We start from the raw sequence: 19,024 nt of genomic DNA, 5'->3' as shown, positions 1-19,024 counted from the left end.
TGGGCGCTGTCGTGGTGTCTGCTCGTCTGAGGGGGGGGCAGCTTCTGCTGGGCTAAGTCAGCCGAGTTAGGGTGAAGCGTGTCCGTGCTCGCCGCCGGCGTCCCTGGGGACCCCAACGGTACCCGGGGTTACCTGTGCCTGCTATGCACTGCGTGAGGTTGTTCTGAAAAGGCGCTTGGTCGCTCGCTTCTGCGTAAGAGTGCCTCAGACGCCCGTGGTGGGCTCTGAGCGCGCAGAGCGGTAGTAGTGTTCCCTCTGTGGGCTGTCAGAGAGTAGATTTCCAAGTGCTGACGGCCCACGTGCCACGGAGGCGCTCAGAAGCAGAGGCTGCTGGGGCCGGGTAGGGAAATTCTCAGCTGCGAGGTGCAAGACTCGCTTGCTTCCTTCTTTTTCAGATTGAAAGATGATGATAGTGGAGACCATGACCAGAACGAGGAGAATAACACACAGAAAGACAGTGAGAAGGAAAAGAACGACCGGGAGAAACCCCAGAGTACTACCAAGAGGAAGGTATGGTGCTGGCACCTGCGTTCCATTGCTTAGGGCATGATGTGGGAGTGTCCTCGGTTCAGGGACAAGGAAGATGTGTCTTGGTGGGCTGCGGTTGCCTAACGCGCTCTTAATGTTGCAAGGAAGACAGAGGGGCTACATTAGCATTTCTGTAATTTGATGTACTTTTGGAGGCATGTAGTCTGGGGGGCAAATGCTCCCTTCACAGAAACAGCTAGTGCTCTGCCAGGCTTTTGGACAGAAATGAGAAAGCTTTATTTTCCTAAAAAATATTTTTTTGGAAGAGTGTGGAGGGGAAGGACTGATTTACAGGGGAATAGTAGCTTGCAGTTGGTTTACCAGGTTGTGCCTGTGCCACTGTTGACATAACCCTTAAGACGGGGTCTCTGTGAGTGTACTGTAGCCTGGTTAAGAAGGCATGTGTCCATCCTGGGTTTTTTGTCTTGCGCTTAGGAAAGCTGTTCTGTCTGGTCACACAATCCTTATGAACTTAGCAGAGACGAGGAGAGTAGAGATCTAAGGCCTCATTACTCCTGTAACAACATCAAGTGATACGAAGTGAGGGCTTGGGGGGGGGATTTTTTTCAGTCAGTTTTGACTCTTGAATAGTAAGTTTTCATTGGCCTCTTTTATGCTCATTATAAGTCTTTTTAATCAGAAATACGTGTTTTGGAAATTGAAAAATGATCACTCTCCTCTGCTAGCCGAGGGTTCTGCCGGAGCTGACATAACGAGTTCTAAGCCAGACTGATCTTCTCCGAGAGTTAGGGTGTTGGTTGCTTAAGGGAGTTGTGTCACCAAAGAGTTATAATTGCTTTTGAATCATGGTTTAATATAAATGGGGTTTGCTTTTCCCAGAGGAGAAGAGTGTCTTTTTCTTTCTTCTTTTTTTTTTTCTTAATTTGAAAAAGTTAAAACTCTTGCATTGTGCTTTTCAGTTTGTCTGGAACAGATGAGGACTAAGGGAAAACTTAGTAATACTGCCTCTAATAGTTATGAGGGTTGCTTTTTTTTTTGTGATGCGCTCCTGAGCTTAGGTTGTTATTTCCTTAGCTATCCCTGCACTGCAATTGTCTAATATTCTTTGAAGTAGTCAGCTCCTGTTAGCCTAATGGCTTATTTCAGACAATTAACAGAGTATTCTTATATAAAAAGGAGGATCAGCTGTTTGCTTCTTAGTCTGTGAGGGGAGGAACTTGTGGACTTCTGATACTGTGGATGTAATTCTTCCTGTTCCCTCTTTAGAGGAGTGTGCAAGGGGTATGTATACGACTTTTCTGTTCTGCAGGCTGTTGTTCCAGGGCCGGCGGAGCACCCCTTGCAGTATAATTACACCTTCTGGTACTCCAGACGAACCCCCGGGAGGCCTACCAGCTCACAGAGTTATGAGCAGAACATCAAACAGATTGGCACCTTTGCCTCCGTGAGTACATCCCTGTTGTCCTCGTGTCACTTGGGCATGGCGTGGTCATCGGGGCTGGCTTACTCCCTGCGTGCTGGCTTTAGGCACATGCAGGCTGTGCTCTCGTTGTTGGGAATAGAGGAGAGCAAGTGATTTGCCATGACTTATGCAGGAGTTCTTGAATTACCAACTCAGGTGATGTCTTAAGCAGGTCTCCTCTGCCCTGTGCTAGACATCTGTGTCTGCAGTAATGGTGGTAGCTGGAGTAATAACAGTAAATGGAAAGACCTCCCATGTAGCTTAAATCTGCTGGCTAGAGCAGAACTTGACAGGTAAGCAAGAGAAGAAAAGAACAGCTTTTCTGGTTGCAGTGTAGCTGTGAAGCAAAGACTGTACAGTACTTCCCCCAGCCTGTGTTTCCACCAAAAAGACTGTTTGGAACAGTCATCTGGTGTGCTGTATATACAAGCAGCCTGTCTGGAAGTGATGGATGAGATATAGTTTGGTGTTGCAGTGAAGTTTGTTAAAAGGCAAACTGCTCTCCCTTTCCCCTTCCACTCTTTGTGGTTGTTTATTCCTGGAATAAATTGAGCATATCCTGGAAAGGCAGTGCTGGGGTGTTGCATAGTACTGGCGGTGTAAAACTGTCATTAAGATCCCAAGATACATAAGGAAAACATGTCTCTGTTGTACAGGCACCACATACAATGCCATTCTCAAGGCTGGGAAGTCTGTTGGCTGCTTTTTGGTTTTGGTGTTTTGTTTGTTTGTTTTTTAAATCTAGTATTTTGTCCAGATTTTCCATGGTCCCATTGCAAATGTTAATTCTACCCACTAGTAAATCTCTATATTCTGTAATGTGAGAATTTGTAAAAATACTCCTTTATCCCTTCTGGAGGCTACAAAAATATGCCTGTCCAGGCAGCTGGGCTGTGTTATTGCATCCCTACAGGAGTAGGAAGAATAGCTCTAAGCCTGTTGGATCATGAGTAGTTACTGCTGTTCCCCTGTGTGAGCAAGTCCTTTCAGTTCAGTGAATGAAAAACATGCCTGCTGCTTGATGATTTGGCAATAACTTTTCAGTCTGTTCAATCAGTGTAGACTCAATATTGCTTTTTTTAGCTCCTTAGAGGTAAAACTTCACGTGTTCTGTTGTCTGTTCTTTCCTGTAAAGAATTGGTGGTTGCTGCTGTAGATTGGAAGTGCTGGAGTCCAGTTAGGATGGAGGGAGGCTGATCCACAGTTCTGATAGTGTGTTTAGTTCCAAATTCTGTTTAAAGAGAAGGAAGAACAAGCTTCAGAAAGAGTTGTCTGAGCCTAAATCTGGGATCAGATTTACTCTTTGCTTTTCAGTAGAAACCTCTAAAAGCTTTTAAATGATAACCACTAGAGGGCATGTCCACTTGGTGTGAGAGTATTTTCCACGCTGCATTTCAATGTGTCTGACAAAAATAGATTGCTTCTGACCCCACCTCAGTCTTGGTTCATAATTTTATTGGCTATAAAAGCAAATTCCTGCTTGGATGGCAGAGGTCAGAGATTGCAGCAGAATTCCAAGTGCTGACCAAGTCATTAAGGTCTCTGATAAAGTAATTGGGATAGCATCTGATCCTGCCAGCTTCACTGCTGGTCTGCTTAATAGCTATTGTCTTGCTGAGTAGAGTCCTCTTAAAGTGTAGTAATTAGTATAATCTCTTCCAGTGCCTTGTTTTGTTTTAAAGATCCAGACTCACTAAGATCCTTTCTCATTCAGAGAATCTCCAAGGATAAATACATTTTTAAGAATTAGGAAAGATAGTTCTGGCTGGGTTGAAGTAGACACAGGGGTGCCAGAATGGAAACTGGTCAGAGTGACGTGGTCGTATGTACCACAGCAGACTGTAGAAGGAAATAATAGGTATTTAAAGAAAAGCCCTGAATGGTGCCTTAAGGTCTTAAGCCAGCACCAGAATGGGTCTTTTGTCTTAAAACCTGAACACAGTAAAATGAAATACAAAAAAAGTCTCATTTGGAGGCTCCTGCAGTCTCCACGATCTGGGAGAGCGATGGTTAACGCAGGGCTAATGTGTGTAGTGTCGAGAGGCTTGGCTGTCGCTGATGCGCTTGATGCTCATCCACTAACTGGATCTTTGGGCAGCAGGATTTACAAGATATGTTTGGAACTGTTCTCTAGGGCAGCAGTTATCTTAGTACAGATTTCTTCAGACAAACACCAAGTAACTTTGGAGGCACCTGTGGAATATTTCAAATGGTCATCTGGTAGTGGAGCCAGTCAGAAACGGTCACTGAAGTTTTGATCCTACTGCTGCCTTCTGAGAATGCAGATCAACAGCCTTGTGACAAGGTGGCTCTGGGCAGCTGGTGTAGAAGGTGAAGCCTGTTTCTGTAGGAATCTTGGCTGTGCATGGTTTGAGCAGCCTCGTTGTGTGGTTTGTGTTTGCAGGTGGAGCAGTTCTGGCGGTTTTACAGTCACATGGTACGTCCTGGGGACCTGACAGGCCATAGTGACTTCCATCTTTTCAAAGAAGGGATCAAACCCATGTGGGAGGTGAGTTGGAGCTCTCATTTCTGCATTGATATTTTCCGAGAGTGTGCTGGAGGGAGCCTTCTACAGTGAAGGGACACTCTTGTCATTAAATGGCATGCCAGGCTTCTTTTGGGTGCAGTCCTTCCTCTGGGTTTCCTGTAAACTACTCCTCACAACTCTGCCCCGTGTAATCTGGCAGTCCTATGGCCTGCTGGCAGAGGAGAGGGAAGATACAGGGAGTTGCTAGCTGCACTCCATCAAAGGTTGTGGAACCGCCTTTGCTTATGCGTCCAGAGGATCTCTGGGCAACGTTGCCTGGAGCCCAACAAAGGGGGGACCCCAACTAAGCTCTCTGCCTCCTAGTGTAGACACTGACCCCTTATTATAGCTTTGTCCAGTGACGGCAGTGTGGGGCTAAGTGGAATTCAACAAAGCTTGTAAGAAACCAACCCTCCTTTTCAGAAAAGGAGGGAGGAGGTGCATATGGTTAAAAGCCTACAGCTGTACATAGAGCTAGAGGTGGAAGGAAGACTTAGCCCTTCATTTGCTTTTTTTTGTGCCAGGGCACTTAGTTTGCTTCTGTTCATTCCTGTCCAAATCTGTTAAAAAGGAAAAAAAAAAGATATCTTTGCCCAGCAAATCAGTCTTCCAGTTCCTGGCCTGCTTCCAGCAATGACCAATACCATTTGCAGGATGAGGATTTTATGTGTTGCTGTGAAGTACCTAATTATGCTGCTTGGTCCTGAGAAATTTATATGTGACCCTAGCTGGCAATTATTTTAAGCAAGGTGTTTCATAGCCAGTTCCTGCAAATACAGTTTATATAAAACATTTAACCCTCTTTGGACTCTTAGTGAGCTAGCTGCTCTGATGATGTGTCAGCCACAGGGTCCACAAGCTAATGATTCCAGAATTTCTATAAAGCATTTCCCTGTAGCTATTTTAAGATGGGGATGGAGAGATTCTTTGGTTTTTTTATTTCTGGCCCCACTCCCTTCCTGTATTTATGGAAGTTGACCTGGGATCTTGCTGCTGGCCTTCCCTTTGCTGCTTGCTTTCTAGGGTGTTGTTTATGTTCCTTTCTCTTCCAAACTAATCCTTACTTACTGTTGTTCTTGTAGGCATGTATATGCATGTGTGTAGCTCTGCTCTTTTGCTGGATCCATCTGTGCCTTTTCTGGGTAAAGTCAGGAGCACTAAGCATAATGTTCCCTGGTGATTTACTAGGCTGCAGATCATTATTATTCTGGTAAAGGGAAATCAAATGCTTGACTGAACCGAAGCTTGTTTAACCCGAAAGAAAACTAACGATAACCATAAAACACACAATACAGCATCTGCTTCCCAATTGCTGTTCTCTTTCTAGCTTAGGTGCTTAAACCACCTTTGAAATATTTTGAAAACTCTTCTGATCCCCATCAGTCATTGTGGAAAGTCTGCGGGGTTAAACCCAACTCCCTGCTTAAAGGCTGAAGCCAAGCAGCTTAATTCTTAGAGTGTGAAGTTCATAACTTGGAAAGCAAGGACACTTAATGAGAAAATAGTTTACATCTCGTGGGATTATGCCACGTTCCTCGGACTTGTGTGGATTTGGATTCTTCACCTTGCATTTGGCTGCTGTCGTGCTCTGAGGTTTGTCTGGAGCTGACGCCTTCCCCTTTCAGCGCAGGCTTTAGCACTTACCTGAAATCTGGGAGTCTGGTGAACGCTGCTGGCACTTCCATGTTTGCTCAGGATTGCTTTGCGAGCGCTTGCTGTCTCTGAGAGCACACAGATGTTCGGTTTTGTGGAAGCCCTAGAGAGGCTTTAAGGCTAAAATAAGTTAACTTTGGTCCTTTAAGAAGGACTAGGCTGCCTTGCCTGGCATCTTTATGGTTTGTCCCAGCTTGGCAGTGGGAATTGCTGGTGACTTGGCCAGGGACCCTTTGTTTTTCTCTCTTTCTGTTCTAGACCTGTCTTCCCTTTCCCTTCCTAACTGCCACCTCTCTCACTTATTCCACCTCTCTACTTTTTGTCTTTGAATGGAATTTTTTCCCCTCTCCTTGTGAGATAGCCCAGCTATGGTGTCGTACAAGAGAATGCCGTGGTGTTCTGCCCAGAGGAGCTATGTTTGTCCTAGCTGTGTGTTCTGTGAAGCAGGGGCGTCTGTAGCAGTTCTCAGCTCTCTTTCCGGTGCAGCGTGTGGAATCACAACATTGAGGCGATGGACTGGGTGCTTAGCATAATTGTTTTCTTTACTCTCCCCGCTAATTCTTGGTTCTGTCCCTGGGTCACCGCAGTCTGGAACAAACATCCAGCTGTGTGATGTGGGATAATGCCAGTGGTTCCCAGAGGAAGGACTGGTTCTTTGTTAACACAGCTTGTGAGCCTGTTCCTGGAAATGTGGAAGGAAGGTGTTTATCAACTTTTCTCTTACTTTTAAATATCACTTTGCAAACTCTTCTTGCCTTCCGTGTTTTGTGATGAGGGATTTTTCCTGGTTTACAAGCATATACAGAGGATTAGACAAAGGGAGAATCGGTCTTGGGTTTTGTAATAGTTTTGGGGTCTTTGCCTCTGGTCTGTGTGCAGACTGGGGCTGCTGTTAGTCTTTGCTAGTGGGACCAAAACACTAGATCTAAAGTCTTCAGTGCATGGAGCTTCCTCTGGCAAGCTGAGAGTCATTGTTTCAAATACTTGGTATTCAGGGTAAGTGGTGTGCCTCTGTCTCTGCTTGTGTGTGGGAGAAATGAAATAATTTTGCTTGAAAATACCTCCATTCTGTCCCTTGCCCCACCCAATCAATATCTGCTCCCGTCTGTGGCTCTGCTGTCTTGTGGGAAGCAAAAAACTAACTAGAAGAAAACAAGTCGATTTCTTGCCCCTCTTCCTAGGATGATGCCAACAAAAATGGTGGTAAATGGATTATCCGTCTGCGAAAGGGCTTAGCGTCACGGTGCTGGGAGAATCTCATTCTGGCAATGTTGGGAGAACAGTTTATGGTGGGGGAAGAAATCTGCGGGGCAGTTGTCTCTGTCCGATTCCAGGTAAGCGGCTCTGAGAGCTGGAACGTACTTCCGTTTGGCAGGACTGCGGAAAGTGCCATCTGCTTACCCCTCACCTGCTGTTCTCTAGGAGGATATTATCTCGATATGGAACAAGACCGCCAGCGACCAGGCCACGACAGCCCGGATACGCGATACGTTACGAAGGGTGCTCAACCTACCTCCCAACACCATCATGGAATACAAAACGCACACCGACAGCATCAAGTAGGTGTGGTGGCAGGGGGGAGGGCCTGCTGCTGGGGGCGTGCATGCTTGAGCCATTTAATGCAGATTGCAAGAACCCAAGGAAGTGCTCGCGTGCGTGAGGGCTCTTCGCGGCAAACAGCGAGACAGACAGCGGCATTGTTTGCCAGTGCGCTTTGAAAGCCAAATATCTCTGTCATTATCATGCTGTTGTTAGGGACATTTGGTTCTAATAGTAAAACCTTTTTTTTTTTTTTTTGAATATGTGTGTTCAAATACTTGGTATGTTAGAGTATAGTGCAGGGTGTTTTAGCAATCCACCCAGCCTGTCACTGGGGAGATGGGCAGCCCAGCGTGTGACTGTGGCTTGATGTATTCAAAGACAAGATTACAGTGTGGGGGGGACGAGATTATTTGAATAAATAGAGATTCTGGGGAATAAAGTGTGGAAGCTAACGGGGATTTATAGTGCCATTAGACTTATAAATGGTCTTGGGAAAGTGCTGTGTGAATTTACAGTGCTGTACAAATGATTTCTAATCATAATAAACGTCGTATATTAAGTCTTCCAGGCCCTGGTGACAGAGGCTCTTTAACAAGACTAGAAGATCACGGTACACAGAGAGGACAGCTGTATTTTTAAATAAACCTATTATAGCTTACCATACCAGGCCATTCAGGGTGACTTTTATTTCCCACAAAGTGACAAAAAATTGCATATATAGGTTTTAGTTAGAGGTGGATAATGGAATTTTTTTTTTCTTTTTTTCTCAAGCGCAGTTACAAACCAATGCGCTGATTAGGTCATATTGGTTAAATTAACACTTGAAAAGGTGTACCCAGAAAAAGTAAAGCAAGTTAATAAGACGTTGATAGAGCAGTGAGCTTTCTAATCTAGCCCATAATCAGGGTGCAAGTACCTTTCACGGCTTCCTTTCATTATGCTAGTTTGTCCTTCCCACATAATCATCCTGTCATCAGTGTGCTGTCAGTTTGGTGAGCTCAATCCTGTTTTTAGCGGACAGCTGGCTTCCCGTTGTGGCCGATTTTGAGTGTGGGTCACTAGCAATATTACAGAGATCTCATTTAAACTGCCTGTAGGCATCTAGTGTTCCATGTGGCCTTCCCTCCTGTGTGCGTGGGAAGGAGAAGGGAAGGAGGAATTGTTATTAAACTGAACCTTTTCCAGGCAGCTTTGGTTTCTGCAAGTTCCCACTTGTGTTGAAATCTTGTATTCACGATTTTGCCGGTAACATCTCATGCTCTCTTTGCCAGGAGAGGGCACTATCGACTCTCTGTCCATGCTGGGAGATGGCTAAGTGCTCATGTGGACACTTAAACGGGGTATTTTACTCCTGTTCAGCAGTAGCCGACTGCGGACTGCGGTGATGTGGCTTTGCGGTGTCTGACGTCTCTCGGTCTCTGCGGGGTGGCTCTCTACTGAGCCAGCTGTCCTGAGCTGTGGTGGTGGTTCGCGTGGCAAGTTCAGAACCGAAATGATGTAGCCTTTCCCTTACAAGCTGTTGCCACAGAACTTCCTAACACAGAGTATGCTGCTCTAGCAGTGTCTGTAACTGCTCTTGCACTGGCAGGTCCTTGGGTGAAGACGCATCCAATACTGTGTTCTACTTGCCTACAGCAGTGTAACATGCCATGCATGCTGCCCTCTCTTCCTGCATAGCATCAGAGCTTCTGTCTGTGCTGCTGATACGTGGTGCAAAATGAGCTTGTCCAAGAATAACAGGTGTTTGACGGATCAAGTTTAGCAGCTCAGATTACAGCCGGGAGCAATTCTTAAATAGGGGCGGACTGGCTTGTTTCCCACTATTCTTCTGTGGGTAGGAGGGATAGTCAGGAGTTGGTTTGATGGTGTGCTGGTGAGGTAGATCTAAGCAATTAACCTTCCGCCACGTAGGGGATCATGAGAGCTTTTCTTCCCAGTGCCTCGCTTGAGCTCCAGTACTCTGACTGCAGTGCTGCCCGATATCTCCTCTGATGGCACTGCTGTCAGTTCAGAGCAGAACTGCCTGTCAGTGGAGTTTCTATGTAGTGATGCGTGGACCAACTTCTCGCCTGGTACCAGCAGGCAGCGAGCAAGCAGCAGCTGCAGAGAGGTGACGCTGCCTGCTTCCTTGATAGGGAAGAGCAGGGCAGCCCCAGCTTTCAGTCTGACTCTGCTTGGCTATGCTTCATATCATTAAGGTTCTCTCGCTAATGAAGAATCTCTTGTGTAACTATTTCTATCCTCCATAAAGTCTGGCTCCTTTTCCTTAGCCATCTATCAAGCCCTGTTGAAATACTGTCCGTCATGAATAAACTCCACTTATGCTGCGCATGTACCATGTGATTTATGACTCGGGAGGGCTTTCTAGCCAGCACTCTATATTCGCGCTCTGGCTGTGTTTTATGAAAGGGTCTAATGGAAAAGCTGTGCTGTAGGCTTTGTCAGGCCTGCCTTTCGTGGCATTTTTCATTTGTATGGGCTGCATCTCTCCGCTAGAGCTCTGCTCGTGTGCGGGGTTTGATTGGCATTGATTGTGCTTCAGGGAAGGGAGCATGCTTAGCAAGAAAAGAACAGGCGTTTCGCAAAACCTTGACTTTTAGGTAGTGAATTGACCTGGATTAGCTTTTGACACACTGTAAATGAACGCTTCTGTAGAAATTGCTAGCATACTTCTCGCTGTGGAACCTGAGCCCTGTGTTTCGGGTTTTATATATTCCCTTTGTGAGGATGCATTTCGTATTAACTCATTTTTAGACGCTGTTATTTTCGTGAGTTGTCAGTGAGGCCGCAGCCCCCTTTGTTTGAGAAAGCGGTGGTGCTGCCCAGCTGCGCTTCAGAAGTATCTGTTGCTTCACAGCTCTTCCAAGGAGCTATTCTGCATTCTGCCCTTTCTGCGCTCGGTGGTGGGGCTTGTGCATTTAGCTAGATAAGCAGATCTTTCATTGCAGTTTTCCTGTGTTTGTCCTTTCTCTTGCTCGTGATATTGACAAGCTGCCTAAATCCCCGCGAGTGGAAGGGTCAGCCTAGTCTGTATTAATTTCCAATCTTGCCAGAAGAGCTAGAACAATCTCTTGGACTCTGCTTAATTCCAGGGGATTTATAGTACCTCAGACGTTACAGTGCTGAGCACCTGAAAAGAACATATGTGACATTTTGTGGGCTCCCTTGTTTCAGTAGCTGGAGAGAAATCGCTTCTCTTTGTTCCCTCGGAGGTGGACTGAGAGAGGTGCACTCGGATGTAGTGAACCACTTAATAGGTTCTGTTCGTCGGTGTTGTTAACCTTGGAGGTGACATGGTCCAGCAGTGACAGTGGGTTATGAAGACTGGTACTCCTTGGGGTTTGGAATTAAGGAAAAAAAAAATAAAAAATTACCTCTTACTTTTGCTGCCTTAGGAGAACTGTGCTTTCTTTAAAAGCAGAATATTGCTGGCCACAGCCCGGTCATGTCACAGTGAGGCCACTCAGAATATTTGGGTGTCTGTAGCGAGTGAGCTGCAGGAGGGGGGCAGAGGGGAACGGTCACTGTAAAGTTTGGGTTTGGAGCAGTGCCGTGTGGAGTGCTTGGCTGTCTTGCACACACCTTTGCCCTGCCTGGTGTTATCAGCCTTTCTTTTCCGCACTGATAACTGCGTGGTCAGTGACCATCCAGGCATCCCAGGCAAATTCAACACCCTTGCTTCATATGCCAGGAGGGAGCAGACCTGTGGCCACACAGCGGGGCTGGTCTGGAAGCAGTTTGGTTGCTGTGTGACTTTATGGATCGCCCTGTCAGCTCTAAAGCAAGGCTGCTTTTTCTGGAAAAAAAAAAAAAAAGCTTCAGTTATTTGTAAGTGCCTGCTGCAGTGAGAGCTGAGCAGGGTATAAAACTATCCTTTCCTTTCAAAGTCACCACTGATAACTAATGGGATGGCTCGAGTAAATGAGAAGAATGGTTGATCTTAATAGGGCCGGCCCAGGGTTCATTTCACTGCAAGCGTGCAATGAAATGGCCTCGGACTATATTTAACTAGGAAACAAGTGGATATCCAACAGAGAATCCCTGTAAGAAGACTGCAGGGGCGAGGTTCTCGGGACAAAAAAAGCGAGGAATGACAAAAAACTGAGGAATGAGGAAGAAAAATACCCATGGAAGTCATAGATGTTGGGCAAGAAGTTCAGTTTTGGAGACAGGTAGCTGGTGGTGGGGTGTTGTGAGAGGTCTCCCATGTTGTTACGTCGGAGTTCAGCTAATTCTGTAACAACATTTTATAGCACTGGTGTCCAATTACTTGCTGATTTCCAAGACCTTAGGAGAACTCCTCGACGCGTCTGTCCTAGTTGTGTCATCTTTGTCTTTGACCATATCTTAAACCGTGTGGGCAGGGTTAACCTTGTCTACAGCTAAAAGGCTTGCAAACAGGCCCCGTACCCCCTGGCTGATGGCTGTCAGGGGGAGGCAGGTTACCTTGGGTCTCGCCAGCTCTGGAGAGCTGTGCTGTTTCACCCTCATTCCTTCGAGTCTGAGAGGAGGAATAAAAGCTAGAGGAAGTGGTGAGGTTCCAGATCTGATAGCTGTCCTCCTGAGTCCCTGCAATACTGACTTAATTCATTTATCACTCCATTCTCCAATTCCAGTAATATTTCCAGGTGCTGCAAATCTAAGAGCATTTCCATAAGACCTGAGCTTTGAAATGATGGATTCGTTGACTCGTTTTCCGTCACTGTGGTACGCTTTTTCCAGAAGTGCCTGTGACTTTGTAAAAGGCTTCCTTATCTTGGTGGCCTGTCTCTTACCAAAGAAGTGACTGTAACCTATTTATTTCATGTTTCTCTTCAAGAAGGTCAGTTCAGATGTGTTCATTTCAAGGTCACGGAGGCTTCCCTATTTGCCTTTGCTACAGGTACGGCCAGATAGGTGGAAGAATTATTTCAGGCTAGAAGAATATCCTAGATTTTGTTAAAGCTGTTAGTTCTCAGGCCCGTCACAAAGTTCTGGACTGATTGTGGACAAATCCCAAGCACCGATAGAACACGGGGAGCATGCAGGAAGAGCCTGTGCTGCTCTGGACACCGTACCCTGGGAGTGCCGTGAGTGGTCAGCGTGCTGGGAGGTTGCACGCAGGCTGGCGGAAGGGACAGACCTGGGTGACTGTTGTGGGGGTAGCACGTGCTCCGAGCGCTCCGTCTCCGTGTTTAGCTGGGGAAGGAGATGGTCAGGAGGCAGGGCCCCGCAGGGGGATACTGAAAGGGAACTGCTAGGATTTAAAAGTGGAGGGTGGTTGGAGAAAACAGCTAGTGCTGCTTGCACAAGGGTGATTTGGGAAGTCCCCTGAAGCGGCTGTGGCTGCTCTTCCTCTTTTTGCTGGAGTCTCTGGCACTGGCTCTTTTTTGCATATGGTTTTTTCCCCCCCATTTACGTGGTAGGGGTAAAGGGAGCCCTGCCTGCGTCCTGAGCCTAGGCAGTGGGGGAGAAGGTGGGAAGTCTCAACAGTTGTGGGTCAGGAATGTGTGTGGAAGAGCAGCTCTGGCTGGCTTTATTTAGCCTGCTAATGTTGCCATTTCCCATCTGTTCAGTGGGAATAACCTGAGTGTTGGGGATCAATTCGCTGAGTATCTGATCGCTGCACAGACAGTATAGCAATGAGGTACTAAAAATGTCTATACATAAAAATAACCTCTTAGAGGCTCTGGCACTGTGCCTTTGGCACGTCACAGGTCGTAAAGATTCTGCCAGACGGAATTAACTGGCAGCCTTGTTCGGTACGAAATGGAGAGCAGTTTGCTCTGCTAGCGTAGTTTAGGTACATTAGGGCAGACACATCCTGGTGGATTTTTTCAGTCAAGTCAGCAGATAGTTGAAGTAATTAGGACTATAATATGTATGAGGGTCTTGGCTTAAAAATTCTTGGCTGGAAGAGTTTTTTCTCCCTGTCTGCAAGAAGGACTTGGCAGCTGGAGAACTATGTGCATGATGTTACTGGCATGTTGGAACAGGTAACTCCTTGGTTTGAAAGGGGTAATAAATTATCGATTATGTTGACGAATAATCTGCCCTTGTGTGCCTTCTGCAGAGAACAGAAGTTAGGAGTTTGGGGAGAGCTGTGGGAGAGGAAAGAGAGATGTGGTCATGGGTGGTGGAAATGTGGTAGAAATACAAGGCATGGGGGGTTGGAAGGCAGACATGAGGGTAGAGACTTTTTGACAGGGCTGGAGGTGTGCATAGCTGTCCAGCCTGTATTCAGCAGCCAAGAGGGCTTCAGGTCGAGTTTCTCTTCCCCTCCCCTAACTTTCTTCTGGAGGGAGGCAGTGCTGACTGGGTGACATGGACAGTTTTCCTTTCCCTGGCAGATTTCTTGGCCTTGTGGCCTTGAAGGTTACTATGTCTGGGGAGACTTGGGGAGAAAGTTCCCACTTAGGGGCTTCTGTGCTGCTGCCTTGCTTAGAATGAGCCACTGGTGGGTTCTCTCCTCCAGGCAGCACTGCTGTACGTCCGGCTGAGTTGCAGATCTGACCTGCTGTACCAGCGCACCACGGCTGTCCCCTGCGCCCTACCCTCTTGCATCTACAGGACCCTTTGCTGTCTGTCTCCCTCACATTGCCTTTGTGGTTCCCAGCAAGACCGCCTGTATGTGGTGTACAGTCTCGCGGAGCCCACGTGGCAGGCACTCTGCCGGTTTACTCTGCGTTTATTTGGGCTGTGACTTTCCTGGGATAGAGCATGTGACACCTGAGCTGCTTTTGCAAATGCTGGTTGGGAGCCTGACTGAGGCTCAGGTAAGAGCTGGGCCGGTCGTCTTTTGTTGGCCTGGATGCTGGCTAATCCAGGACTTCTATTCCTGGACTCTCCTCTTGCATTGCAGAGCCCTGATGAGGCAGTGCAGAAAGGGAGATGTGAGCTAGCTGTACCAGCAACAGAATTTGCAGGGTGATCTGGGTTGATGACTGACGTGGGTCCCCGTTAAGGTCCTTTCGGTTCCGTGGGACACTCTGGGTTCAGTAAATGGTTTGGCATGTGCTGTAGGCACCAGCACTGTGTTGCTGGGCATGGAGAACTGTGAGGTTCTTTGATGTCTCTGATCCCAGAAGATAACGGTCATGCTCACGTTAACCTCGGCATCTTTTCCCTGAGAGGGCGTTCGGTATGCTGCCTCCGTAACACAGACAGCAATTTTTCAGTCTGCTAGCTTTGTCCGTCAGTAACATTCTCCACCGGGGAATGCAGCGTTAGGCCTGTCCCTCTAACTTAGCTGAAAACATTTTCATTCCGATAGCTGTGATGGTTTTTACTGGGACATCATGAACAGTGCAAGTTTACAATAGGAAATGAGACTTTTTTTTTTTAATACCAGTTGGATTATGCCGCCTGATCGAAGACATTTGTGATACCTAAGCCGTGTGCCGTTAGAAGAAGCCCCTTTTGGGGGGATTACTACATACACAGGTATGTGGTGAAGCGTGAGGCCGCTGACTGGCTTGAGTTTAACCAGCCAAGGAACGCGATAATCCTCCAGAAAGACGCAACATCGGCTGTTTTATTAGCAATAGGAAATGGATATTCCATTTGTGACTGGGAAGGTCATACCTGTCTCTGGGTATTAATGTGGCTGCATCACCAGCAGCCGGTGGGAACGCTTCATGTCTGCGCAGAGCGTTCAAGCTGCCACGCGCTGTCAGATGTTTGGCTGGGCTTTAAGGATGCTTCTATCCACTAGGGCTAGCAGAGAATATTGCCTCGCGCTCTGAAGACAAGTGCCTTTCAAACGCCATTGAATGTTTCTGCTCTCGTTAAAAGTTAAGAAGCCTTTGATCTGAAGTGCTGTTTTTTTCTTTTTTTTCTTTTTTCCTTTTTTTTTTTTTTCCCTCTGGCTTGCCAGGGCCTGGGAGGAGTTTCATGGCCTGGTGAACAGCAGTGGCCGCTGATCGAACGCTCCCCCTCCCTCTGTCACACCCAGGGTAGGGCCTCATCTTTCTTCCTACGTGAGTTCATGGCATACCTCTCAGCTTCCAACCCTCTTCCCGTGGGCTGGCATGTTGTATTGCCTTATGGGCTTGGAGGTGGGCCCGTTCTGCTACTGGCTCTTTCCCAAAGCTCCAGATAATTTTTTTAATTATTTTTTTGACCAAAGACACCAATTTTCACTGTGGTCTCCCTGCACACGGCGTTTTCTGTGGGAATGCTGTGTGCTATTTTGCTGATGTGTCCTTCCTCTGTTCAAGGCCCTTGTACCCCAGACGTGGTCCCGGGAGGCTGAGAGGTATGTCTGCAGCTTGGGGCTGTTGCCTAGGGTGGACTGTAAGCAGAGATGGAGTGGTAAATGAATGCTAAGCACATCCATGTGATGGACACTGAGAGAGGCGCCCGGAGCTTGGCATACGTGCCTTTGCTCTTGACAGTGGGCTGGAGCAGAATAAATTAGTCTGTCAATAAAAGCTTGTTCAGGAAGGACACGCAGTAGCTACTGTATTTAGAAATAATAATGCTGTGGCTAATGAGATGAAACCACCTGCTACTTCTGGTAGTGGCAACCCACCGTGTGCAGAGAAAATAGCCAAGGTGAGCTCAGGGCTCTTGTGAGCCTCACAACTCAGATTGTTTGTTTTTCCCCTCCAGTGCAGTGATGGCAGGCCCTTTCCCTAAAAAGGGCTAGCAGGAGGCCTGGCGACGAATTGCGTCTGGTTGTAGCCAAGTGGGTTTGCTGCGCTGCCAAGTGCCAGAGCAGAGGATCCTGCTGGAAGGAAGGATTATGTTACCCAGTTCCCACCCCACGGTGATATGTAGCTGCTCCAACACTGCCAAGCTCCAAGGGGCCGCTAGGGATCCCAAAACCTCCTTCCACAGCTTTGGGCGAGCAGTGTTCTCGTAGCTTACTCTGGAGTCGTGGGTGACAATAATGCCTATCTTTCCTCGCAGCTTTGGCTTTGTGTGAGGATCGGTGGCTACAGAATGTTACACAGGCACCTAACGGCGTTGTTGCCGTTCGGTGACATTCAGGTGACCTTCCAGAAGAGGAAACCAGCTCACTTCATGAAGTCCCGGTCTCAGAAGGCAGTAAATGTGCCAGGTGTATAGGAAACCAGTGGCAGAGCTGATGTAGCTCTCAGCTGTGTTGGGTTACCGATGCTGAGCAGGGAGAGCAATGGTGAGCAGAGGGCCTGAGGCATCCTGGTAAAGGCCAAAGGAGGGGCAGTGTAGAAACCTGTCCAAGACAGAGATAACCAAAGCTTGCTGTCCTCCTGAGGTAGATGGCACGGGTGAAAGTACAGTGAGGGATAGAATGCCAAATCTTTGTTGCAAATTAACTGGAATACAGTTAATCAATCCTGAATCATGTTCCCAAATGGCAGCACAGCCTGCTTTGCTGGCAAGTGCAAAGGTGAGCCCTACTCTTCTGTAGATGGCCTCCAGCATGGTTTTTGCTGTCATGTCATAGCACAGTAACTTGTTTAACTCTTTAGAGACTGTGTTTTACTTCCTTCTGCTCCTCTGGCTCCTTAGCCCACCTCCTGGAGGTGTTCCAGCATGTGCTGTGCTGCGATATTACAGCTACCGTGCAGCTCTTCACAGCACACGTTGCTAGCTCAAGGGTTTAAGCAGGATTTTACAGTCCTTGCTTCCGAAGCTGTTGCCTTTGCTCTTCAACGCAGCTCTGCTCATGTGGTGTGGTATGTGCTGGGGCATCCCTAGGTGTTTGGTTTGGGCAGCTTAGTGCCCCGTCCCTCTCACAGGAAGACCTGCCAAACCTATCCTCTCAAAATAATTGTCATTTATTTCTAATTGAGTTAATAATAAAAGCCTTCATCACCTTTCTATTAATGTGTAAATATGCTTTGCCTGTTGCTGCTGCTCACGGGCTCGCAGTCAGCATGAACACAGGCTGCTGTAACCCACCCCGCCTCCAGTTGCTGCCATGCGCCGCAAGACTGTGCAAATGAAGGTTGGGGACCAGCAGCCCTTTCTTTGTCAGTAGCCCCTGCGACTCACGTGGCCGTACTCATGTGAGTAAAAGCTGCTGAAGAAACTCTCCTGTTTAATCTTGAGGGAAACATTCTTTCCAGATTAGATATTATTTTAAGGTAGGAGAGACCAGAGAGGTAAACTTGTTGACAGCATGACGAAAGGAGCCTAAAGACGAGGGACAGAGGCAGGAGGAGTTTGGACTGATGGTGTATTTGTGCTCCAAGCAGAATCCCTGAGGGCAATGTTTGGGAAGGAAGAGATCTTGCAAGTTGTTCAAAGACCAGAATCTATCAGGGAGGTTTCCAGAGTCTTACCATACTCTTTGCTCACAGGAGATGACACTTTTCTTCACGATGAATGGGGATGAACCAGGATCTCCCTGTGTTCCACGTGGAGCAACAGGTTGACTTAGGTGAAAAGCCTCTAGTTAGGAAACTAGAGACTAGACTAGGAAGTAGATCTGCTTAGGAGGAGTAACGAGCGTTGATTTGAGTTGACGTGCTGTGGGGTGGCAACACTAGTAGCCGTGGCGGGTGGAACGGGGGTTGCTGTGGGCTGAAGGAATGCACGCCTTTAACCTCTTTTTTTATCCCTCTCTTTTCCAGGGATAATTCAAGCTTTCGAAACACAAAAATCACCTTGTGAGAACAAGAGTTGGCACTTAAGCTCCTCTCTGCGTGTAGAAAGCACTGAGAGGTCTCCAGCGGTGCCCTCCGACCTGTGAAGGGACTCATGGGGCACTCTCCCGCACTCCTCCTAGGAGGAAGGATCCACCTGAAACCCTCCAGCAGCGGTGACAATAGAGGCTGATTTTGTCATACAGAAATGTTTCTTTTTTTTAGCAGAGGGGTGGGAGGCCAATCTGTCAGTTAGCAGCGTGCCCTTGGGGCCGCACCTTGCAGCACTTTCCTCTCTTTCTCTACACGGCGTGCAGGATCTCCGGGATTCTGCCTCCAATGTCAGAGCCTTTTGCTGAGGGATACCAGTATTAAATCTCTCTGCAGCTGGGAGGAGCTTCCCAGTTGAGAGTCAGCCCTATGGTTTTCAAATGCCCGCCCTTTCAGCTCTGCCAATAAATTATTGGGTCTCTTTGTTTCTTTCAGTCTCTCTCTTCTTTTTTTGGCTCTGTCTAAAAATCAGTGTTTCTGGTGTTTCTCCAGGTTGTGGTAAGGCCCCAGGTCTGCTTCCGCCACCTCCGCAAAGCATCTTCCCCTGAGCTGCTCACTTGCCTGATGCCCTAAAGCACCTCGAGTGCCAGCGGTGCCCAAACTTTGTTGTGTTTGTGGATTTTTATGGGTGAAGCAGTTGAGATGTAACATCTTGCTTAAAAATGAGATGCTTTGCATTTATCCTTTCTTCACACTGCCAGGTGAGCTGTGCCTTGTGCCCAGCCCTGTCTGTTGGGGAGAGGG

The 19,024-nt window shown here is 47.4% G+C and overlaps 1 protein-coding gene across 1 annotated transcript; it reads left to right on the top strand.

Annotated features, from left to right (window-relative positions):
• Positions 1 to 395: 395 nt before the first annotated feature.
• Positions 396 to 18,710, top strand: EIF4E2 (eukaryotic translation initiation factor 4E family member 2; the record flags this gene model as incomplete). The annotated part of the gene is made up of 6 exons (XM_010158356.1): positions 396 to 510; positions 1,799 to 1,933; positions 4,356 to 4,460; positions 7,313 to 7,465; positions 7,554 to 7,690; positions 18,218 to 18,710. Coding segments are annotated over 6 exons (685 nt in total), but the record flags the coding sequence as incomplete, so codon positions are not given.
• Between the last annotated feature and the right edge of the window lie 314 nt (positions 18,711 to 19,024).

This window comes from Eurypyga helias, unplaced genomic scaffold, assembly GCF_000690775.1.
Source record: "Eurypyga helias isolate BGI_N326 unplaced genomic scaffold, ASM69077v1 scaffold29810, whole genome shotgun sequence".
Lineage (NCBI taxonomy): Eukaryota > Metazoa > Chordata > Aves > Eurypygiformes > Eurypygidae > Eurypyga > Eurypyga helias.
The sequence above is the reverse complement of the archived record's forward strand: the minus strand, read 5'-3'. Positions and strand labels throughout refer to the sequence as shown.